Consider the following 25,334-nt stretch of genomic DNA (forward strand, 5'->3'; position numbering starts at 1 on the left):
ACAGATGGCATTTGGAGATGTGAGGGAAAGAAGACAGTCTGGGAAAAAAATTCAAAGGACAGCAACACTTAAGGGACAAAGAAATAGATGACCAAAAAGTTGGCACAGGCAGAAAGGTAATTGGAAAAGCAAGAGAAGATGGCGTCTAAGAAGCTAAGGGAAGAGGGCTTCCTTGGTGGTACAGTGATTAAGAATCCGCCTGCCAATGCAGGGGACACGGGTTTGAGCCCTGGTCCGGGAAGATCCCACATGCTGCGGAGCAACTAAGCCCATGCGCTCCAACTGCTGAGCCTATGCTCTAGAGCCTGCATGCCACAGCTACTGAAGCCCACGCACCTAGAGCCCATGCTCCACAACGAGAGAAGCTACCCTAATGAGAAGCCCATGCACCGCAACAAAGAGTAGCCCCCGCTCACCGCAACTAGAGAAAGCCCGTGCACAGCAATGAAGACCCAATGCAGCCAAAAACAAACAAACACATAAATAAAAGAAGCTAAGGGAAGAACTTTCTTAGGAGGGAGAAGGGATTGTGGCTCAAGATGTCTGATGGAGGAAGCACTGCTCGTTCCTCTCTCCTGTGATGCCATATAAAGCAGTAAAAAGGGAACAAAAGTCCACAATGAAGCTTGTCATATAGCAGGTGACCAGCCAACAATTCCAGAATGATGGACTGGTTATACACGAGGATGGTTCTGAAAATCTGAAAAACGAACTGGAAGTTGAATAGTTTTAGAGATTATGATCTTATATTCCAACACCAGAACAGCTCAGTTGTGCAAACAAGGTCTCCTTATCTATGGAGAGTTAATACTTCCAGCTCATTGTTTCTGGGCCAGTTACTGCGCTGGGCGCTTTACATGAGCCATCTTGCAACCCTCGCAGCTCTTACGAAGCAGAGGTGAGAAGCTCCATTGTACTAAGGAAGAAACTGGAGGTCAGAGAGGTGAAGTGGTTCAGAGATGAAGCCCAGGGCGGTCTGATTCTGGAACTGGGGTGCTTTCTCCTGGACTATACTGTCCTGCTGCCATATTTTCCCCTTTCAAGACAAATCCCAGCTTCTCCTCCAGGAAAAGGAAGGAAAATGGAACTGAGGTGTGCAGACAGGGGTAGGGACAGCATGACCTCCTGGTCCTTCTCCATCCTGGTTCTGGTTAATGAAGACCCAGGAAAGTGCCACCTCTAGCTCCCTGATATCATCAACTCAGATCTCTCTAGGCTCGTGTAGGAGAGGGAGAATAAGCTGGGAGGTGTTTCTAGAAAACAAGAATTTTCTAGAAAGATGCTTTATTCTCTCCTCCCTTTAGGAAAGTGCCATGATTACCTCTCTCTACCCTCAGCATATCAGTGTCTTCCCTTCTGACTGGGGACATCTAACCCACGAGGTTGGCTATTCCCAAGGGCTGAGTATGTATTTCTTTGGCTGCGACCCACATCTCTTCCAGGTCCTCCCTAGTGCTGGCCCAGAACTCTGTCCCAGGACCCTCTTCCTGGATAGGCTTGATCTCACCTCTATGGAAACAGGATGGACAAAGTTTGCCAGGACCTCCCAGCATGGGTGATCCCATGGGGCGGGCACGTGGAGGCTGGGACTACTCTGGATCAGTGTCCCTAAAAAGAATCACCAGGGATGAGGGAGGGACATACCTTCACACCTGGGCAGGGGGTGGTCCCAGTTCCGGTTGGTGCCGTGTTGACATGTGAGGACAGGGTGGCCCATCAGTTGATACCCTGGGAGGCACTCGAAGGTCACCGACTGCCCAACATTGTAGCCAGCTCCCCGCACAATGCCATTCGCAAAGGGCTCGGGGTCTGGGCACTCTTGAAGTTCATAGGCTGGAAAAGATCACGAGAGAAGGTTACTTTCTCCTCTCTGGGCATTTTCTCCCTGACCAGAATATAGGCATACCAGGGAGTTAGCATAGTGGTGGAGGACCAAGACATGGACTCAGATGGGCCTTCCTCATTTTCTGGCTATTGGCTTTGGGCAAATTATTTAAGTTCTCTATGCCTTTGTTTTCTTATTTAGAAAATGGTTATTGTGAGAATCCAGTAGGATCAAATATGCACAGCTCTTTGCACAGTCCTGGCACATGGTGAGAACGTAATCAATGCTATCTGTTATTATTGTTTCCATGGGAATAGGGGACCCAAGGAAGACAAGGCTAGATTGAACCATTCTTCTTCTTTTTTTTTTTTTAACATCTTTATTGGAGTATAATTGCTTTACAATGTTGTGTTAGTTTCTGCAGTATAACAAGGTGAATCAGCTATTCGTATACATATATCCCCTCCCTCTTGCGTCTCCCTCCCACCCTCCCTATCCCACCCCTCTAGGTGGTCACAAGCACCGAGTTGATCTCCCCGTGCGATGCAGCTGCTTCCTACTAGCTATCTATTTCACATTTGTGAACCGTTATTCTTTGAGCACCTCACTGGGGCTCAGCATTGACCTCCGCTCTTTCCTGTTGCTGATCTCATTCAACCACCAAGGTCACAAACACAGGAAGTGGTCAGGTGAGGACATGAGCGGGGCCCTTCTAACTCTGAGAAATAAGAGCCCATCAGGAAGGAAGAAATGGGGTGGGAGGAAGCCAAACCTGCGGCAAAGGACAGAATAGCTGGGGTAAAAGTCCCTCTAAAGAGCAAGGAAGCTGCTTCCCCGAGTAAGAGTGTGCCTGCCTCACACTCCTTAATGGGAGTGGCTGAGTCCTGGCCCACCACGAGAAGTCGTTGAGGGACTTGCTGAGCATGTCACAGAGCAGAGCCTTCACTTAATTGGACAGTAACTGGGCTCACCAGACAGAAAGTCAGCCATGGGGGTAGAGGGAGCATTCCCATAGTGGAAATCCTCAGGGGGAGTAGCTGAGACCCAGTGAATGCTCCATGCAAGCCGGTGCACTCATCACGTACAACAACAACACGAGTAACAGTCACCATGAGAGTGCCGTTACTGAATTTCTCCCTCTGTGATGGTGGCTATTATGTATTTCCTTTCAGTATCGTGCAGGGAGGTCTCTGTGGGAAGAACTGGGCAGGTTTCACTGGACATCATCAAGTAGTTGGCTGTGTTGAAAAAGTGAGCAGTTCTAGAGAGAGTGGGTGGGCTGGTCAGCCAAAGGGAACATGGCTCTGTTAGCAGCAGAGGGTTTGGACAACCTGGCAAATAAAGTCTTAGTAGAAGTAGGGAGCCTGTAGCTCAGGGAGGTGACTGAATGGATGAATTGGGCTTGTTTTTTTGGTAAAATATTTCATTCATTTATTTATTTATTTTTGGCTGCGTTGGGTCTTCATTGCTGTGTGCAGGCTTTCTCTAGCTGAGGCGAATGGGGGCTACTATTTGTTGCAGTGAGCAGGCTTCTCATTGCGGTGGCTTCTCTTGTTGCGGAGCATGGGGTTCTAGGCACGTGGGCTCAGTAGTTGTGGCTCGCGGGCTCTAGAGCGCAGGCTCAGTAGTTGTGGTGCACCAGCTTAGTTGCTCCGTGGCATGTGGGATCTTCCTGGACCAGGGCTCAAACCCATGTCCCCTGCATTGGCAGGTGGATTCTTAACCACTGCGCCACCAGGGAAGTCCGAGCTGGGCTTTTAAAGAGAAGCCTCGGTGGGAACAGGGGGACCCAATGATGGGGAGGAGCCTGAAGACCGAGGCCTCATGAGAAACCAGAAGCAGCCTGGAGGAGAGAAGCTGGGTCTTTCTTACAGGGATTGTCTCCAGTGGAAGGAGCTGGGCTTTTCACAAAGAGAGACCCTGAAGTGAGGGTACCAGGACTGCTTTCACAGGCAGAGAAGTCTCAGAGCCCGTTCCACCAGAGGAAGCTTCAAAGGGAGAGGTTGATGAACTAGAGACTGTCATACAGAGTGAAGTAAGTCAGAAAGAGAAAAACAAATAGCGTATAATATTGCTTATATATGAAATCTAGAAAAGTGATATAGATGAACTTATTTGCAAAGCAGAAATAGAGACACAGATGTAGAGAACAAATGTATTGATACCAAGGGGGGAAAGGGGGAGTGGGATGAATTGGGAGATTGGTATTGACATGGGCACACTATGTATAAAATAGATAACTAAAGAGAACCTACTGTATAGCACAGGGACCTCTACTCAGTGCTCTGTGGTGACCTAAATGGGAAGGAATTCCAAAAAAGAGGGGATATACATATATATATATATATATATATTATATATATATATATATATATATATACATATATATAGTTGATTCACTTTGCTGTACAGTAGAAAGTAACACAACACACTGTAAAGCAACTATACTCCAATAAAAATTAATTAAAAAAAAAAAAAAAGGGAGAGGTTGGGCCTAGAGGGCAGATGTGACCCCTAAGAGGTGGACTCATTAACTTTCCCAAGAAAGAGCTCTGTAGGGAGACTAGTAGTAGATGCTCCAGTGGGAACAGATACAATTTCAAACAAAGCGCCATGTTAAAAATACTAATAATGATGATGTCTAACATTTTGGAACAATGTCATCATTTTGCTAAGTTCTTGTGTTTTTACAATCTCCTGAGAAATTTTAGTGGAATAAGTTAAGCCTGTCAGACTAGGAGACCTGGATAGGAGTAGCTTATGCTGTTACTGAAAACTTTATGGGAATATTTACCTGAAGAAGGGGAAGGAGAACCCCAGCCGAGGATGTTCAGAGTGTCTAACAGGAGGGATTCTGAGGAAAAGTAAGGATTTGGATTTCTTCCAAAGAAAGTCAAGGGACCACAGAGAGCTAGGCCTGCTCTATAGAAATGGCGGCTGCGGTGACAGGTGGCTCTTTCATGAAGCAGGTCTTTTCATAAAGGAAAAACCTGGGGTGAGTGGTCAGGCTAAAGAATGTGGGTCTATGGGGCAGGGAGGATTATTTGGGCCTGACACATTGGGAGGCCTTGGTGGGAGCACCTGGGCCTCTGGCACTAGAGACAACCTAGTTGGGAGGTTGGGGTCATCATACACGAGAAGGCTTAATGGAAGCTGAGGTCAGGTCTGAGGGGGGCAGCTGCCCTGACACCAAGAGTGGCTCTGCAGGGGCCGTCAGGACTGGGGCAGTGGGCAGGTGCTGAGGAAAGAGCTGGACCTGTGACCCAAGGGAAGCCTCAAGGGGAACTGCCAGGCAAGTGCTGGGGTACAATGTGAGTGAGGGGAGCTGGGCTACCACAGAGTGGAAACCCCAGTGGACGTCGCTGGGCCTCTCACACAGTTGGGCCAACTCAGGTGAAGGCGTTGGTCCTCTGAAGGCAAACTTACCACCCCTCCCCCCTGCTTCCACCCCTGCCCCCCGCCACACACACAGCAAGCATCCTCAAGAAACCGGCTTCCTCTCAACATGTGGAGCCTCGGTGTGTGTGGCGCTAACCCAGAGTGCCGGCCTGTGTCTGGAAGCCTTAGCACAGGGCCCGTGTGCAGAGGAGCCTCAGGTGAAGCTCCTCAGAGGTGAGGGCTTGGTGAGCATGGGAGGGGCTGAGACCAGGGCTCTGTGGGGGTAGTTAGGTCTCTTCTACAGGGAGGGAGTCTGCAGGACTCAGAGGGCAGCTTTGACAAGGACTAAGTGGACTTAACACGTGGGGAATGCAGCGAGAGTGTCTAGTCTCACCACGCAAGCTTGGCGGGCAGGGCTGTGCCCGTCACAGGGGTGAAGGCACAGGGCACGGGTGGGCCCCAGAGCGGCTGTCCCTGTCATGATGGTGGCGTAATCAGACCTTGCATGTATCCAAGAGGAGGAGCCTCAGGGAGAGCCCTTGGGCCCGAAAGAGGATGTTACAAGTTGAATTGTGTCCTCCGTAAATTCACATGTTGAAGTCCTAACCCACCCCTGTGTCTCAGAACGTGACCTTATTTGGAAACAGCGTCTTCGCCTGCCTTTACCTAAATTAAAATGAGCCCGTTAGGGTGGGCTCTATTCCAATATGACTGGTGTCCTTATAAAAAGGGGAAATTTGGAGGCAGACAGACAGGGAAAACAACATGTGAAGATGAAGCCAGAGATGGGGGTGATGCTTCCACAAGCCAAGGAATGCCAGATGGCCAGCAACCCACTAGAAGCCAGGAGAGAGGCATGGAGTATATTCCTCCTCACAGCTCCCAGAAGGAACCAGCCCTGTCCACACCTTGATCTTGGGACTTCCAGGCTCCAAGACTGTGAGAGATTAACTCTGTTGTTTAAGCCACCCAGTCTGTGGTACTTTGATAGAGCAGCCCTAGGAGACTAATAACTAGGAAGCCTGAGAGAGGCATGCGTCTGTCCCAGAGAGGCACCCTGACCTTGTATTTGGGCCTGAGTCTCTCCTGGGACAGCCTGTGGCCGCGGGACGCATCATGACCCATTGGGCAGGCCTCACTGCCCGCCGAGGCTGTGTACACTTCACAGGCACAGGTTCCTTTAGTTAGGGTTAGCCTCTGCGATGCGCCCACATACAGCCCCTCTGGGTGGGCAGCTGCGTTACCACCAACGAAGTGGCACTTTCTGGGAAAGAGGCTCGGCTTCTCGCTGCTGCTGCCTTGGTGTGAGGGTCCCAGCCCCTCCTCCTGAGGCTTCCTAGGTGGTAACAACCCTGACCATACTCAGGGATGGTCCGCAGAGGGGGCAGTGCCCATATAACTGGCCCAACGGTGGGGTACCCTTTAAGGCTTTCCCTCAGTGACAAGCCCAAATCCTTGGTCAGTATTCATCTCCGACAAGGGATAAAAAAGCCAAATGTCAGAATGGTATGTATATAGAAATTCTATATTACCATAGAAAACACAACCAAAAAAATCATGACGTATTACATATTCTTCACAAGAAACACGTAACTAGGTGTGGGAAAAGATCTGGAAAGATCGCATCAAAACAATAGTGGTTATTTCTGGGGAATAATTCTGGGTTTGGAGGCTGTAGACAAAAAAAGCTTGGCCTTACCTGTAATGTTTTAATTTCTTAATTCCTCCCTCCCCTCCCTTCCCTCCTTCCCTCCCTCCTTTCCTTTCCTCTTTCTCCCTCCCCCTTTCTTTTTTAACACAGGTGTGTTTGTAGACTGTGTAATTAAAAATTAACTTAAAAAAAGCAGATTGCAAAACAGTATCTACAGTGATCCAATTTTGGTTAAAAATATAGTTATGTCAGTATACGTACAGAAAAAATGGGAAAAGCAAACTGTTACAAGTTGATATCTCTGCATAAGGCAGGGTTATGGGAGAATTTTGACTTTCTGTGATGCGCTCACAAAAACTTCTGTGATGTTTTAATTTTTTGACAAGCATGTACTAGCCTTGGAAAAAAGTCTAAACACATGAAAAAAAATTCAGTGGAAGAATATGGGCAAAGAGGTTAGAACAAATGGTTCAGTCAGTCACACTTGGAAAGCCCCCGAGGGATACGTCGGGTCCAATCAGGGCCTGTATACAGGTGGGCACAGCTGCACGGGCACAGGTAACAGCCCCTCCACAGGGGAAGCCTGAGCTGGAGTAGTGGATGGAGCTTTTCCAGGAGGAGAGGGCCGGTCACAGGACTCCAGCTCAGGATGGGGGAGCTGCGGTGAGCGTGGTCCAGCCTCACACAGGGAAACCCTCAGTGGGAGTAAACACACCTGTCTCATCGTTAAGGCTCAGTGGGCCCTTCTGGGCTTGTTACAAGAATTGTTACTGGAATCCTCCATCATGTTAGAGGAGGAGCTTTGCTGAGCATAACGGACACACAGGGGAGGACCCAGAGGAGGAAGCGAGCCTCTCAAGGCCAAGGGGCAGTGGCTGGTTGGACACTCGGGGATGTCTGAGCGGGACTGATGGGTCACTTGCTCAGGGGAAGCTGCTGGCTGTTGGGTGGGGCTGGGGATGGAGCCTGAGAAGGCGCTTTGGGGCTGCCGCCCTGGGAAGGGCTTGTCGAAGGGGTTCAACAGCCTCTGTGGGCCAGAGAGACATGTCACGGTGGTTGGGCCTGCCCCCCACCTCCCCGCCCTTCCTGGGTTCCCTCCTCAGATATGCAGAAGGCTGGGAAGACGGGTGGTTGTAAGAGGTGGGGATGGACGGGCCTTCCCTCTCCTCACCCTGATACTCCAGCTTGAATCCCGGCCGGTTCTGTGAGTGGTCGCTGTGGAAATACACGGTGGTCTCATGGGATGTGGAGAGCAGGGCGCCGGGAAGCTCACTTCCACTGAATCTGCCCATCATGCGGCTGGTCTCATAGGGGCCATTCCGGATTTCTATGAAGTCATGGTTGGGCTCGGTGGAGAAGTTCAGGAACTGGATGTGAGCTCCTGGGAGCAAGACAGAGGCAGACAGTGCCCAAAGCAATACAGTCCCGCATCCCATATGCCGCCTCATGAAAGCATCACCAGCCAGAGACCACGGGTCCCCTCTACGGACTGCCCACCCAGTTAGGGTTCCCAGACCACATGTGGGGAGTCACCAGTCCAGCCCAGTCTCTCATCTTCAGGCAGGACTGAACTTAAAAGTATTTCTATTATTCATTCGAAATGAAAGGCATCAGTCATTTCAGAGAGCCGTCTTGAGTCTGTTTTATTTTATGGAAAACGACATTCAGGGTTAACACCTGATAAGATTTAGGATTTGTATGTGTAGTATCAGTATAAAGATAGCTTCGTTAAACTTTTAACTTAAAAATACCACCACTTAAACATAACTACACCCAATCAAAAGACATGAACTTCAATACTGGTATTTTCCAGAGCACTTATGATGATTCAGAAATTAGAAGAATACATCATCCTATTGGTTCTATTAAGATGCCAAGTGAAGTTTATACTTCGGGGTCTTATTGGATTAATCAAGATCTCCTAGCAACCCAACAGGTTAAATGGATCTCATTAACATCTTAACTTACATATTAATATATTCTTTGAAGAATAAAGGTGGGACTACTGATATTTATTTATTGATAAGATCTCTCAAAATTAGATTACTATTATTGAAGAAATGTATTTCTAAGCATACAAAGAAGTCTGCAATGTTAATTATGAAAATCTGACTACAAAGCAGTATGTAGCATACAGTTCTAATTTTTGTATTAAAAAACTGGAGGACTATTCATTGATTCACTAACAACATTTATTGAGCTCTTGCCATGCATCAGGGCTGTGCTAGGTGGGCACTGCACGGGGAGGAGTGAGATCTACAAGGCCCTTGTCTTCATGAAGGTCACATTTTGATGGTGAGGACTAAGCTGTGAGTGATTATTTCTGCATGGTGGGATTACAGATAAATTGGAATGTTTATAATTTGCTTAGAATGAGCACACAGGTGTGAATTTTTTTTTTTTTTTCGGTACGCGGGCCTCTCACTGTTGTGGCCTCTCCCGTTGCGGAGCACAGGCTCCGGATGCGCAGGCTCAGCGGCCATGGCTCACGGGCCCAGCTGCTCCGCAGCATGTGGGATCTTCCCCGACCGGGGCACGAACCCGCGTCCCCTGCATCAGCAGGCGGACTCCCAACCACTGCACCATCAGGGAAGCCCAGGCGTGAATTTTTTGCATCTGACTATTTAAATAAAATAAAGACTTGGCGTATACTGTTGAAGACCCTTCATGTCTCCTGCCCTCTCCCACTGTCCTCTCCACAGAGGCAGTCACTCCCATGAATTTGGAAGATAGCCGTCCAGTTCATGGTTTTAGATTCTTAAATACATATCTGGTTTGTTTTAAACATTTGCATGAATCTTATTATACTGTACATAGAGTTTTGTAAACTTTTAAATTTAGCATGTGTTTTTCAAGGTCTGTCCTTGTTGATATGTAAAGATACAGTTCATTGATTTTAACTACATATTAATTAATTCCATTTAATGAATTATCCAGCCACACTATTCACTCTCCTATTATTTAACATGTATATTGTCTCCAAATTACCGATAATTTTACATTGAGCACCTTTGTACTTATCTGCAGAACCTATGCTTTCCAGCCCAACGCCCATGCGTCATCCCAACACCGGGGCTGCACGTCCATGAAAGGGGCTCAAGGATTGCAGAATTTCTGAACTAATCTGCCTGACTGCCGCCATCTAGTGGCAGACGTTTGTAAATGCAGCGGCTTTTAAACACAAAGCAGGTGCCATTAGGGCCTGTTTGGAGTCCAACACTAACTTGAAAGCAAGGGATCTGGTCTTCTGTGACTGGTCCCTGCAAGAGGATGACTTCCTGGAGGACTTAAAGATAGAGGTCTCTGGTGGCTGAACATGAAGACATACAAAGTGATGCACCTCCCACTTAAACTTCTGTTTTCCTCTGGATGTAGCCCTCCCTCCAGCCCTTTATCATCTGAGCTTCTTCTGACTCATGCCTGAATGCAGGGCTATAGGGTCTCCCAGCTCCTCTTTCCTCAGTGTCTCAAAATATGGAGTTTCCCAAGGCTGCCAAAGTCATCATCATTTTGTACCCTGATCGTCCATCCCCAGTTTCCTTCAGGAGATGGTACTTAATATGACTCCATTTTCTGAGGGTCACAACCTCTCTCCTCCCCTCAGGTAAGATTTAGATCTTTAGTTAGATCACTTTCTCTTAAAACCCTCTTCTCCATCAGAAGACCCACTCTAGGATGAAAAATAAAGAACAAAAGAGGTGGTCTTCACTCCTGAGGTCACAGACTGGGGGTTCACAGGCCTGCTCAGCAGTGATCTCCTCGGGACATTTCATTTGTAGGAGCAGAGAAATGACTTGGGCAAGATGACCTATGTGTACAGCCTATAAATTCCATTCAACATAAATCCTTTATCTCTTCAACAGAAATACTGAGGGTTAGATTACATTCCCAGTGCACAACACATGAATCTCTACTAATTTAATTTTGTACCCAGATTAGTGTCCTCTAACACCACGCCAACCCGTGTCTACACACACACACACACACACACACACACACACACACACAAAGACACTTCCCAACCTCTAAGGCCAGCTAGAAGGTGAGTATAAAGAACGCAAACTCAATTTCATGTTGCCCTTGGCTCAGTTTAATTAGGATGAGAAATTAGATACTAGAATTAAAAGAACAGGCTGAAGTCCAGTCTCAGTAAAATAGATTGTTTTTTTTTCTTTTTTAACCAGCCCTGAGTAATTTCTCATTCCACCTTTTAGCCCACTGCTCAAATGATAAAAATAATAATGGCAATCCCTGAAGATTTCTCCCTATTTTATGTCCCCAAAGCCCGTTCATCTCTACCATTCCTAATTGATCCTCACGCTTGCACGAGAGGTCGACAGCTGAGGAAGCAGAGAGGCACAGAGCTAAATGGACTCAGCCGAGGTTAGTGACAGCCGCAGACAGCCGCTTTAAGCCAGAGGCCTGGGCGTGAAGACTTACCAAAGCCCACGGGCAGTGCTATTTGCCAGGAGCAGTCCGTGTTGCTGGGGTAGCTGCCCGGGAAGCCGGGGCTCAAGATCACTCCGTCCATGTCTTCCACTGCTCCTCCACACTGCGCTGTGACCGTGAGAGCAGACAAAGCGTTAGGACTGCAGTGAGGTGAGTATGGGGCCATACAGCATTTGGACTTCCCCAAGTCAATTTCCCTTTGAGAACCCAAAGGAACCTATAGTTCATCTCCCTAAAAAACTGCAGACAAGGGCCAAACTGAGCATGTAAATCCAGGAAGGGAAGCATCTCCTAGGTCTGCCCAGCCGTCCACAAACCCGAGTTATGGATGCTTGACCTTAAGCATGTCCTTCAAAGTCAGTGTCCTTAGCAAGGTCATGCAGCACAAGTGGTCTGCCCCAGGAGATGTGTGACCATCTCCTACACTATCCCCCAAATCTCCCTCTCCTCGCTGTCCAGTCAACTCTTCCCGGACTGAAAAATAGGAAAGAAGGGGACGGGGATGCGTTGGCACACGGCCAGGCTCTTTACAAATACATATTCCATGGGACTGGGGGGTCAACAGAAGAGCCCCACCACGAGTCCACTCTCAGAGCATTGACACATGCCCTGAGCCAAAGTGACTGTGATTATTTCAGCCCGGAGGGGTTGGGGCATCTGAATCTCCAATCGAGGTGACTTCAGTCACAGTCACCTGAAGATGCAGGGCTGGGGCACGACTGCAGCCTGGTCAGTTGACGTCGATTCTTTCCTTTTACATCTTATTAGGAAAAGGCTGTGTGAGCAGAAAGGGGTTAGCTTGTCATGGGAGGCCACAGAAAGGAGCGGAGGGGAGGCCATATGCAGTGTGTACGCAAACGCCTTCTGGGGAGAGGACTACTCGACCACACAGACCCGAAGGGATCAGTGCCCAGGTGCAAAGCGGGGACTTGGGCGTTGACCCCTGGGGTCACAATCCCAATGCTCCCACTTCCTGAGTGACTTTGGGCCAGCTCTAACTCCCTCCACCCCAAACCCCCAAACCTCAGTTTCTCCCACCCAGCACTTGTGTCACAGGGTGGTTATGAGGTTACAACAGAAAGGACTTCGCCTGACTTGGAACAGCGGCCGGCACACACAGTACACCCTCAGCCGCGGCAGCTGCTGCTCTATGAGCAGTTCCCCGGGCAAGACCTTTGTGATACAGGATGGGGAAAGGGCCCTGGGCTGACCAGTCCCATTTCTGACTGCTCTGCAGACGACCAGGTCTGTATCCTGGTGAGATCACTGAAGGGAAATCTCATATGCTCCGGTGCCATGCCCTTTGCTCACCGTGCCTCCTACCCGAAGGTTAGCCTAGATTTGCACTTGACAGTTGGTGGGGCATCAGGGAAACCTAGGTTTCCATTCCCAACTTTGCCACTTTCTTCTGAATCCTAAAAGCCTTAGTTTTCCTATTGGCAAAAATGAGGGTGATGACAGCTGCCCTGAAGAGCTGTGGTGAGGAGACATGTAGCTCCGTGCCCGGCATGTGGCAGACCTTCAATAAAGGGATGTTCCCCCTGCCCCAAGCTGACTAGAAGCTTCTGAGGGTGTAGATCCTATCTTTTCTTGTATCCAATGATCTCTTCGTCACTACTCGGCACAGAACCAAACCAAGTCCTCGTTTCACAGGGAACCCTCAGCCTTCCTCTATCAGTGGATTCCATCTGTCTGTCCCACGAGAAGTCACAGGGGAAAGCCCAAAGTGCCCAGAGGTCCCATTTGGGGTTTGGTTGATTATCTGGAATCAGAATGGTCATCATCAGGTTTTCGAATGGGCAAGCCTCCTGTCATGTCTCATTTGGTGGGTGAGGTATCCAAAACTCAGGAAAATCTTGAGAGTTAAAGCTTACAAAAATCTCAGTCTAAAGTACTGCCTGTGAGCAGACCCGGAACACCAAACTTCCTTTGGAGTCGAACTTGATCCCAGCGATATGTCACTGAACTCAAAGCCCTGGTAGAGATGGATTTGAATGACCTGGAAAAGTGGGGACTCTCTTACCAATACAGAGCGGAGGAGGGTAGTTCCAGCGCCGCACGGTCCCGGGCATGCAGGAGATGTGGGCGTGGCCCTGGAGGAATCAAGAACAGGGTGGGCTAGCTGCCCCCACGGGCACAATTGCGTGTACAACCTGGAGCAGGGGGCTTGTTCTGGGGCCTTGGGTCAAGGAACAAGACACATGGATCCACTGTGGAATGGGGAGTGAGGCAGAGGGAGAGAGATCTGGGGAAGGATGCTTATTAGCGGCTATTGTTAAAGAATTCTCATTACTAAAGGTTCCTTGTGAGACTCCTTTAATTACTAGAGTCCCTCACTGCCTTCAAAGGAAAATTAAATTTTCCTAAAGTCTAATCAAACCGAAACTTTGCAGGAACACATTCAAGGCTGGCTTGTGCCAAATGGCTAAAGTCAGCACTTTGCCTTTTTCATGAACAGCTCCAGGAGGGGATAACAGTGCCTGGGGGATCCGGGGGACTTCTCTCTGTTCTTTGGTGACTGCAGCTCTGCTGGGGGAAGGCCGGCTGACCCCAGCTCAGGGGACACCTTTCCGGCCCTGGGGGTCAATGGGAGGTACCTGGAGGGCATATCCCGGTTCACACTGGAAAGAGACCACATCGTTCACGAAGTAGCGCTCGCCAATCTTCACCCCGTTACTGGGCACAGCAGGCTCTGGACAACTGCTCAGGCCCACCGCTAGACCAGACAGAGACAGACAACAGGAGAATGGACAAGCCCATCAGGTGGATGTAAGAGCAGGCCGAGGGCATGGCTGGCAGCAGGGAGGAGCAGCTGCCTCCAAGATGTGTCTTCTCTGCTTTCTCTCCTCTCAACCTCTAGGCCAGGGTTTCCTAAGCCTTTCACCTCCCAGCACATGAGAAAATCAGAATGTTCATATGGCACCAAGGCTCAACAGACCAAAGCCTCCTGGGGCAGGCAGGTATCATCTGGGGACTCTGGCTGTCCAGAGGCCCTTGGGCTCAAAACTATACAACATTGCTATCACCCCAAGAAGTTCCATCATGCTCTTCCCAAGCAACTTTTGTCCTACATGTGCTTTTAAGAAGTGAATGTGGTGCTTGGAAATGGAAAGTGTTTGGGCCTAAATCTACAAATCCCAGGATCTGGGCCAAAGGACTCCAAGGACAATATTCAAACAATCATCAAACTGAATTGAAAGTACTCCATCTCAACTGTCATCGTGTCTCTTTTTGCCCCACTCTTCCCTGCAGTCCAAGTAGAAGGCAGCTCAGTATTTAGTGGGGTGGTGGCAACTTAGTAATCTGACACCTGCTTACTGGAATGGCAGTGGTAGACAGAAGGAGGAGGAGGGGCAGAGGGAAAGAGAAAGCAAGAGCAAAAGCCTGTGGTGGGAGAAGAACGCAACGGGGAGAGAGGTGAGGACAGAGAGAGGAAGACAGAAGGACACAGAGAAAAGTCCATTCTGATTTCTTTACCTTGCATAGCTTGGTTTGTTTAAGCCGTGCTTACAGCAAAGGAAGACTTAAAAAAAGTCCTATGCAATTTCTTACTTCTGGAAGCACACTGTTTCATCTCCATTTCAATTAAATAAATATGAAGTACACAGCAGCAGACAAGACTTTCCAGTACCCTTCAAAACCATTTGCCTCTACAATAGCAGTTAATCCTCCCCTCCTGTACCCTTTGTAGATTATCTACAAAACAAACACAACTACAGGGTACTGGCTCCTAGGAATTTCAGTCTCCAAATACTAATGGAGACCTCTGTTTTCCCCTCGTTCTTTCCACTGTGAGAGGACAGTGCATGATAAACACCAGCTACTGAGAAAACTACCCATTCCTCTGAACAAAAGCAACAGCAAAAAAAAAAAAACTCAGAAAGGTAAACTTTTCCTGGGAATGAGGCAGTAGAATGGCAAAGAGATTTAGGAAAGTTCTATCTTTGGAACATGTAAGAAAAGAGAAGGTTCTAGGGAACATTTAAGAACTCAAATTTAAATATTGGATAAGGAAACAAAACTGGAGAGAACAGAGAGGGTGAAAGGAAAAGTACGAATTATTCAAGAGCCCAGGATACTTCACCCTGCTGGGTGAGTAAGGCCTGAGAGGTCTGTGGGAGGAAGGTCTTGGAGGTCTCTGTCCTATCCTCCACCCTGCAGGGTCTTGGCCTCCAGCTGCCCCAGGGCTTTCTGACCAGCTGCCCATTTCAGTTCTTCCAGGCGATGAACATCCTGGGATCCAGCTAATCCTCTCCCAACTACCTGGACAAAGCTCGTTCATTTTGAGACCAGCTGGGCAATGCTGACCCTATCTGGCCTCTAGCAGCAATTGGGGCTTCCACCTCCCGTCCTGTCCAAGATGGTCCAGCCAACCACACCTTACCCCATTTCTTACTTCTCATTCCAAATCTAACTCAGGTACCCCTTCTGTAAAGTCTCACATGACCAGGGTTAGCTCCCCTCTTCTGTACACCCTTAGCATATCAGGTTGAACTACAATTACTGTTTCCATGTCCATCTCTTCCCCTAGACTTTGTGCTTTGTGCCTTATTCATCTTTGTTCCATGGGCACTTAGCACAGGGCGTGCCACATTGCAGGTGTCCAGTGTTTCTTCATGACATTCACTTCTCCACCAGCCTCTGGGAGAAGTGACTGTTCTATCCTTTGAACCACCGCTGTACCTCCTGGCGACACCCCTGTGAGCACCTGGAATGCTGCCATGTCCTGCTCTGTCCACGTGTCTGCCTCTCTCCCATGGACTCAGAGGGGACTCACCCATCTTGACCTTACCCAACCCCAGCATCGCACCTGGCACATTGTAAATACCTTATAAGTAATTGCTGAATGAATGTGTGGCAAACACTGCTGCCAACATATTTTTTCCTGTACGCAGTGGGGATGGGGATGGGCAGGCCATCTTAGGATGAAAGCAGCTACCCCAGCAAACTCTGTCTTTGTCGCCCCACAAGGCACATCTGCAGCCCTTTTCCTTTTCTTTTTTTAAAATTAAAATTAATACAATTTTTTTTGTGTGTGTGGTACGCGGGCCTCTCACTGTTGTGGCCTCTCCTGTTGCGGAGCACAGGCTCCGGACGCACAGGTTCAGTGGCCATGGCTCACGGGCCCAGCCGCTCTGCAGCATGTGGGATCTTCCCGGACCGGGGCACGAACCCGCGTCCCCTGCATCGGCAGGCGGACTCTCAACCACTGGGCCACCAGGGAAGCCCTAATACAATTTTTAAAGGTTACTTTCCACTTACAGTTATTATAAAATATTGGCTATATTCCCCGTGTTGTACAATACATCCTTGAGCCTATCTTATGCCCAGGAGTTTGTACCTCTCCCTCCCCCTGCAACGGTTTTTCTTTAAGAGTTTTTAGTTGTGACCACTCAGGGATGCTGGAAGCCAAGATGTAAGGTTTTGAGAGTGGGAGAGGAGTGAAGTTTGCAATGAGGAGAAGAACTTCAAGGACAGTTGCATCATTGACCAGGGGTTGGAGAAGTCAGTTTTTAGGACTGGAGGAGGAGAGAACCTCCATTGTCTCACAACCCGAATAATTTACTGGGCCCAAGCCGGTGACCCGGCCCCCCTCCCACTCCTGTGTGGACACAGAGGAAGCACACAGGTTTTTGAGGAACGGACCCTTGGGTGAGAACCCTGGCTCCACCACTTCCTGGCTGTGTGTCTTGAGGAGGTTTCAGACCTTCTCTGAGCTTACGCATCCTCATCTAGCTTGGCGTAAGGCTTCAGTGGGGTGGAGAATATATAGCCCCAGGATAACCCCTGCTCCTTGTGGGAACTTGGGCCCTGTCAGTTCCCACCCTGACCCCTGCAAGCCGCTGACACTCTGGATTCTCACTTTTGTACTCCAAGTGGAAGCCGGCTGCAGACACGCTGATGTCTGAGTAGAAATGCAGGTAGAGCTGGTTGGAGGTGCTGTTCAGCAGGGCAGGCACGGTCGTACCTGGCGAGGAAACGGGGACCAATCAGACTTAGCCTCTCCTCACCCCTGGGCGCCTCCCCATTTCGCCGGCTGTTGCTACCTGCTGACGTTCTGCTCCCAAGGCCCCCAGATGTCTCCAGTTACCAAACTCACTGAATGACAAATTAGCTCTCCTTAGTGTGCTGGGTCTCCAATGGCTGAGGGAGGAGAGACTCCAAACAACTTCCTGCACAAAAGCAGTGGCAGAGCCACGTGCCAGCAGCAGGGTGACTTCCCTCAGGTGGCCTGTGAGTTTGGTCCCCTTCCAGGTGTCTTCAGAGTGACTCTGACGTGGATAATTCTCTAGGCCATTCAGGCAGTGTAGACAGCTTATCTGGGGCACATGACGCCTCTTAGGTCTTGGCAGCATGAAGTTCTGGGGTCTACAAGACCCAGATAATTGCCCTGACCTTCGGGCAAAATCATACACCACGCTTAGAAGTCCACTGCTGGAATGGAAAGTGGTGTGGCCACTCTGCTAACAGTCCCTCAAAAGAGTTACATATAGAACCACATATGACCCAGGAATTCCACTCCTAGGTGTATACCCAAGAGACCTGAAAACATGTTCCCATGGAAACTTGTACGTGAATGCCCACAGCAACATTATTCAAAATTAGCCAACAAGTTGGAAACAACCAAATGTCCATCAACTGAGGAACGGATGAATGAAATGTGGTCTGTCCACACGGTGAAGTGCTGATGTGTGCTGTACATGGTGACCCTTGAAAACGTTACACTGAGTGAAAGAAGCCAGACCCAGAAGGCCATATATTGTAGGACTCCATTTATACGAAATGTCTGGAATGAGCAAATCCACAGAGATGGAAAGTAGCTTAGTGATTGCCAGGGGGTGCGGGGGTGCGGGACAATGGGGAGTGTGTACAGATGGGTACCTGGTTTCTTTTTGGGGTGATGAAAATGATCTGGGATTGGATAGCGGTGATGGTTGTAGAAGCTTGTGAATATACTAAAACCTGCTAAATTGTACGCTTTAAAATGGCAAATTTTATGGCATGTGAATTACATTTCAATAATTATAATAAAAGTCCACTACTGCCCTCAGAGTCCAGGTCCCTAGAAGCCCCACCTCACCTGAGAAACTCCCCAGCATGGTTACAGTGTTGTCTGCGCCATCAAACACTTCCAGGGAGTCCCAGTTCTGCTCTGTGACAAAACTGACAACTTGAATCTGGAAAGGCAGGGGGATTGGATGGGTTAGGCAGCCCTCCTTCTTCTCCTCCCTTCCCATCTACGTGAAGGGAGGAGCACCTAGTCTGGACCCGACACCGTGCTAGGAACTCTGATAAAAATAAGATGCAGTCCCTGTCCCCCAGCAGTTCATCGTCCAGTGGCGGAGAGAGGTATGCGATGTTTGCACGGCAGTGGGGTACTCTGTCAGGTAGAGAACGGGGAAAGGAAAGTCCAGGCTACTTCGGTCCAGCTGGCCTCCCCCTCACTTCTCCAACACTCCTTGGGCTTCCTCACTTTCCTGTCTCGACTGCACCAGACAGGATGTCTGCTGTGAGCCAGTAACCCGTGCCTGGTTGGACCTGTCCACCGTGAGTCCCTGCGGCTCCCCTCTGTTGGCCTTGCCCGCCCCGGGCCCTCCTCCCAGCCGCTGCAGCTGTCCTGGGCCTCCTCCAACTGGCTGTCACCCCCGGGCACCAGTACGGTCCCGATTCCACTGCAGCCTCAGGCTGCAGGTGCGACCCCCCAGGTGTGCGCCGGGTGCTGTCCCTGCTTCATCTGTGCTTGCCGGCTTGCCCCCTTCCCCTCACCTGCAATGCCTCCTCTTCCATCCCCCCACACTCTGAAGAACAGAACCTTCAAGCCCTTTGAGAAACATCTACGATTCCTCCCCAGCCTTCACACTCCAGCTCCGGGCCCATCTCCTTCTTCTGACTTCCCTGATGGCCGAGCCAGCACCCACCCCTTGTCCTTCCTGAGCCGGGACCTGTTGTGTTTTTCTGTTTGTGGGCCTCCCCCGCACACCTGGCCTGAGGGGCAGGGACAGGCTGCTGTGTCTGCCCCCGGCACCCCCTTGGCCCTCACCTGGATGCCAGCGCCTTCGGGGACCATGATCTTCCACACGCAGTTGAGGCTGTTGAGGTACGGCTCGGGGAAGCCGGGGGACAGGATGGTGCCCCTGCGTTCCGTGAGGTTGCCGCCACAGGGCACTGGGAAGGAGGCCGCTCTGGTCTCTGTGGGTCCCCAGGGGAGCCTCCCCGGCAGACCCCTCCCAGGGCCCCCGGCCTCGCTGTGACTCCACCCCTGGCTGGCTTCCCCGTGCTGGGCCCCAGCCCCGCCCCCTCCCATGGCTCCTCCCCATACGACCCTCCTGAGGGACCTGGTTCCCGCTCCCCCGCCCCCATGTCCCGCCCCCAGCAGCCCCCACTGCTCCTCCTCGCTGTCTTCACGCCGACCCACAGGACGAGGGCTTGGCTGGAAGGGGTCCCCCTCTGAAGTCACTCTGGCCGTTGGGGCTGCTGTGTGTCTTGCTGTGTGTTGGCCGGCCACCCTCGCCCCCAAGTCCTGGTTGTCTAGGACTCACCCACACACGTTGGGGCTGAGACATTCCACTGGGCCAAGGCCCCGGGAACAGGGAGGCACTCGATTTCTGGGGAGCCCTGCAGGGCGTAGCCGGAGTTGCATTCGAAGCGGACGGTGGCGCCCACCGAGAAGTCACTGCCCAGCCTCCTGCCATAGCGGGGTTCCGGCACCGAGCTGCACTGCGTGGCGCTGGTCCGGGGCACCGCTGCAGGGGACAAGGGCGCTGAGGGGCAGGCCGCACCCCTCTAGAAACTGGTCCGGGGATGGGCACACCGGGGGGCAGGAACTGGGTGGGGACCTGGACAGGCTCTGCGCGCTTTCCCTCAGAGCAAGGGTAGGAGGCTTTCTAGGATGAGGCCCAACTTACTGAAACATAGCTAGACACACAATGTTGTAGCACAGCTTCTGGAAACCATGGGAGGCACTGTGAGCTCCCTGGGCCCAGAATTTAGGCCCAGTTGTGCTCTCCGCCTTCCCAATGAAGGCCCGTGCCCAGTAGGGTCCCATGTCCCCTAACAGGGAGAATGGCCCTTCCTTCTCCCCTGACCCTGCTTTGCCCTCTTCACCCCATGTGCCTGAAGACCCTGCCCAGGGCCCTGCTCTCGTGACCTGAATCTCTCTTCCTCCTACCTACAGGGGCTAACAGGACCTTTGAACCCAGGCCCCAGGGAGGGTGTCCCAGGGGTAGGATTACCCCTGCACAAGGCAATACAGCTCATCCTGGGCGGTGGAATGAACAGGACCATTTTTGGAACCTGAGCCTTAGAAGAGTGGACGCCCTGCTGGACAGAGGGAGGCTGGGGCCTCCAGGTGGAGGCCAGGGCGCTCTAAGACTTGGCCTTTCCGGGCTCGTAAGGAAGGGAATGGACACTGATTAGCTGCTTCATGCCAGCTACTCTGTGAACTCTTTTTACGCCATCAGTGAGGTAATATGATCACCCTCATTTTACAGGTGAACAAACTGCGGCTCCAAGAGGAGTAGCTGGTGCCCAGTTAGAAAGTGACAGAGCTGGGACCCAAATCCACGTCCAACTCACTCCAGAGCCTGTGCTTTCCCCGCACCTTTACTGGGTCTTGCAGACAAAACCAGGTAAGAGGCCTGGGCTGGTCTTCCCAATGCCATCAGGACTGTGCCAGACAACGGGCAGTGGGGGTGTGTGCAAATTAGCTTCCCTTCTATGATTTCTTCCCTTATCCAGCATGGAGTTTGGTCCAAGAATTGTCTGTTGGGTACATGAATGTATAACATTCAACTGAATTTCAGGGAACTGCCCCACAAACCCGTAACTGCCCCCAAACACCCTAAGAATGAGGCTCAGACTAGGGGGTCAAAGGTCCCTGTTTTCTCTGAAGAACTGAGACTGCCTTCACACCGCCCACGTCCACGTCCTGCATACCTTGGTAGACAAAGTGGAAGCCTCTGGCTGGAACTTGGCCTTTGGCACTGAACTTAATGAGGACTTGATTGGAGGTGGCCAAGGGCAGCGATTCTCCTGCAGCGATAAGGGGCAAGGAGGAGAGGAAGACTGTGAGTCCAGCAGTCGGGCCTGGCGGGTAAAATCCTGGCCAGGGTGGAGGGGCTGCGCACACCCCACACAGCAGCCCCTTCCACCTCCCGGGTCTTCCTAAAATGAAACCTCACATTTTTACTGCAAGTTACAGTTTAAAGTTTACAGAAAGCTTTCATATCCGTGGTCTTAATGTTGACCCATGTCAATGTGAGGTTGGCTTTCAGTACCTGCAGTTTATAGATCAAGAAAGATAGGTTCAGATCAAATGACCTGCTTGGAAAGGAGAAAGCTTCTGAAGATGTGTTGACCCACATGGATGGGAGGAGAATGGCCATTACCAAACTGACTGGTGGTTTACTTGGAAAACTGATATTAATCTGATACAAACAAACAAACAAAAAAGGCACCAAGTTCTGGAAAGGAGGGTGATGTAATCACTGGAGAGTAACTGGCTTTTCCCAGATGCCCTGTGAGATGATTGACAACCAGAGTGATCATATAATTTATTGCCCATACCAGGACACTTCCGAGAGTCAAAGGGCATGCTATTAATAATTATGCTGGGACAACCAAGTGAAAGCTGGGACTATCCCAGGCAAAGCAGGGTGTATTGTCACCCAAACAATAACACAATAAAGTGGGGAAAGTCCACACAGACACAGGAAGCTAAGGAAGCCCAATAGCTTCTACATCAGAAGATAAAGATATATCTTCTGTTTGATGTGGTGCAGACAGACCTGCAGCCGTGAGGTGGAGTCCTGCTCACCATCACCTTCCTGTGGAAGCTGAGGGAGAATGTGGGGTGATGGGCAGTGGCATGACCACTCTGCATGCTGCCCCTCCATAGCCTTAGGGACCCCTGGGACTATCTGCTGACCCCACCGTCAGAAGGGAAGTAGGTGTTACAGAAAGCCAGGCTACATCACTTCAGGGAGGCTTGGAGTTGGAACCACCCAAGGAGCCATTGGGAGGCACATCTGGGGTCCACCAGTGCTTCCAAAAAGCCCATGTGATGCTACTGGCCATGGGGATTAGAGAGCCTTTTTCACAACACACTTAGATTTACATAGATCCCAGGTGGCTGAGCCTAGGAGTCACTGCCCAGCTAAATTCTGGCTGCCAAAGCAAAAAGAAACTCATGAAGAAAAGCTTTTCTTGATTTTCACCACCATCTCTAGTTCCTCCTCTCAATAAATGTGAGCAGAACAAACTCAACTTTTCCATTTTTCCATCATCTGGCCGGATACATGTGGAGTAGGACCCCCCGTAATCTCTCACAGGACCCATTTCAACTCCCAGTGATGGACGTATGCAGCTCTCGCTCTCCAGGAATAAACACACAGTAAAATCACTGGACATAAGAAAAGATTCCAAAGTTTTAAGGTAGGAGACCTCTCAGAAGTCAAAGCAAGTATCTTTATGTGAACTACAACAAAGAACAGGTAAAAATCTCAGAAGATTTTTAATAGCGGTTGTCACAGCATAAATTCAGCATTGTGTCTCTGAAATTAGAGGAAGATGTGTCAAAGAACAGATCTGAGATCAATAAAAGCTACAAAGAGATGAGAAACTCTAGCACATGGAGCTGGATTCTGCAGAAATTGAACAGCAAAGTGGAGATTAAATTTGGGAAATTCTTCCAGAATCCACAGAAAAAGGATAAAGAGATTAAACTAATGAGAGAAACGACAAGTGACATGGAAGACAGGCAGAAAAAAAATCCAATATGCATATATCAAGAATTCTAGAGAGAGAAGACAAGAGAAATTGAACGAGAAAAAATAATTTAAGAAGGAAGACAACTTACTAAGCTTGAGAAAGGCTTGAGGTTTTTGAATGAGATTGTTCACAAAGTGCCGGATCTAATTAATAAAAAGAGATTTCCACCACAACAATCCTCGTGGGCTTTTCCATTTTAAAAATAAAGAAAAAAATGTGAACGGTTTTTAAAAGAGAAAAGCGTGGGTTGCCTACAAGGACAAAGAATCAGGTTGAATTTCAACTCATCTATAATATTAACTATTGGAATAAAGCAACCACTGCAGCTTTGAAATGTTTGTGGCCCATAATCTGATTTATAATCAGGTTGTCATTTATATGATACATCAAAGGAAAGGCATTCTCATACATGCAAGGTGACAGAAAGTACTGCAGTGAGGAGCCCTACTTTTAAAAAACGAACCAAAGTAGGGAAATCAAAAACTATCAGGGATAAAGACAACTAGGAAAATATAGTTAAACCCAATTAATTATTGTTAAAGAGGGAACAAAACTAAATGCAAATGGAAAAACTTGTTCTTGGGGAAGAAGTCCATAATTATAAAATAATTACTAATAACATTGATAAAGTCCAAATGTATCAGCAAAGCTTGGAAATTAGAGATGGGACAGGTATGAATGGAAACGTGAAGAAGCAAAAGCAAAACAAAACAAAACAAAGAAAACCCCAGAACGAACAAAACAAGGTGACAGAGAGCAGGCCACATGTTTCACTTACAAGTAAACTTCCTCTTAAAAGAAAAAGACTCTCAAAGAAAATGAGAAAAGATAAATCAGGCAAACACAGATACAAAATTGTTAGAAACACAGGAAGACAACAAAATATCACATTTGTGCTGGCAGACACTTTCACACAACATTCTCATTGATATATAAATAGAAAAACAAAATGAAGACTGTTGAGTTGTGGTCTTCAAGCTTTTCTTTTTCTCCCCCAGCCCAGCCTCAGGGACAGGGACACAGTTTACTCCCATCAGCACCAAAGGCTCATCATCAGTGTTTCTCTATATGAGGAATAAGAGATGATCTGAGGATATTGATATTAATGTATATAGGTCCTATACTTCTATTTCTCTATCCATCTATCTATCTATCTATCCATCTATCTATCCATCCATCCACCCACCTATCAGTCATCTATCTCTATCCCTATTTGTTTCTATTTCTATTGGTCGTTTACATTTCTATCTATCCCTATACCTATATCCATATTTATATCTACAGGTCCTAAGTGTATACCTATCTCTCTACCTGTACCTATGCTTATACTTCTATATCTATGGATATACTTATATCTATCTATCTATCAAGAGATTTTGAAAAAGCACCTTACCCTCCAAAATCCTGATTTACACTCTTGGATGAGTGTGTATGTGTGGGGTGTTCCATTTCATTGAGAACCACTGATATAATGGGTTTGAATAATAAAAATGAGTAAGCCTTGGACTTCCCTGGTGTCACAGTGGTTGAGAGTCCGCCTGCCGATGCAGGGGACACGGGTTCGTGCCCCGATCCGGGAAGATCCCACATGCCATGGAGCGGCTAGGCCCGTGAGCCATGGCCGCTGAGCCTGCGCGTCCGGAGCCTGTGCTCCGCAACGGGAGAGGCCACAACAGTGAGAGGCCCGCATACCACAAAAAAAAAAAAAAAAAAAGAGTAAGCCTTATCTAATGGCTATTACAAAGCTTACTGAATCCTAACAGTAAATCTAGGAGGTAGAAGTTTTACTTTTTGCACTTTGCACATGAGGAAACTGAAGCTCGGAGTGGCCAAGGATTGTGACGGCAAGCACCTAGCATGCGAGTTGGAGAGTTGAGATTAGAGACCAGGCAGTGTGACCACAGGGCCTGAGCTCACCCCTTCTCTCTACGTGGACTCTCTACGCAACAGAGAACACACATTCTTCTCAGATAATTAAGGAATTTAAAAAAAGTCCTTGGCTACTGAGAGGACCTCATTGAATCCCCAAAGTAGAAATGGTACAGGCTGCATTCTCTAACTACCTGGCAATAAAAATAGAGATTAACACAAATGTTTAAATGCAACGGGAACAAAATCCAGGTTTTTGGGGAAAAAGAAGAGACATCCTTAAACAACTCTTGGGCAGAAAGAGTAAATCATGATCATGGGTTATTTAGAAAGTAATGACGATGAAAATAGTACATATCAAAATTTATGGCATGAAGCCAAAACTATGCTTAG

At 49.0% G+C, this 25,334-nt stretch overlaps 1 protein-coding gene across 1 annotated transcript in view; it reads right to left on the minus strand.

The window, feature by feature from the left end:
• CSMD2 (CUB and Sushi multiple domains 2) overlaps window positions 1–25,334 on the minus strand; it is a 661,886-nt gene that overhangs the window by 101,163 nt on the left and 535,389 nt on the right. The window contains exons 33-42 of the mRNA XM_065872671.1: window positions 21,240–21,335; window positions 19,844–20,047; window positions 19,345–19,469; window positions 18,385–18,481; window positions 17,167–17,271; window positions 13,901–14,019; window positions 13,327–13,396; window positions 11,295–11,411; window positions 8,026–8,235; window positions 1,645–1,833 (exon numbers count right to left, since the gene is read on the minus strand). Coding sequence (XP_065728743.1) covers window positions 1,645–1,833; window positions 8,026–8,235; window positions 11,295–11,411; window positions 13,327–13,396; window positions 13,901–14,019; window positions 17,167–17,271; window positions 18,385–18,481; window positions 19,345–19,469; window positions 19,844–20,047; window positions 21,240–21,335 — 1,332 coding nt within the window. The remainder of the gene's footprint in view (window positions 1–1,644; window positions 1,834–8,025; window positions 8,236–11,294; window positions 11,412–13,326; window positions 13,397–13,900; window positions 14,020–17,166; window positions 17,272–18,384; window positions 18,482–19,344; window positions 19,470–19,843; window positions 20,048–21,239; window positions 21,336–25,334) is intronic.

Source organism: Phocoena phocoena, chromosome 1 (assembly GCF_963924675.1).
Source record: "Phocoena phocoena chromosome 1, mPhoPho1.1, whole genome shotgun sequence".
Lineage (NCBI taxonomy): Eukaryota > Metazoa > Chordata > Mammalia > Artiodactyla > Phocoenidae > Phocoena > Phocoena phocoena.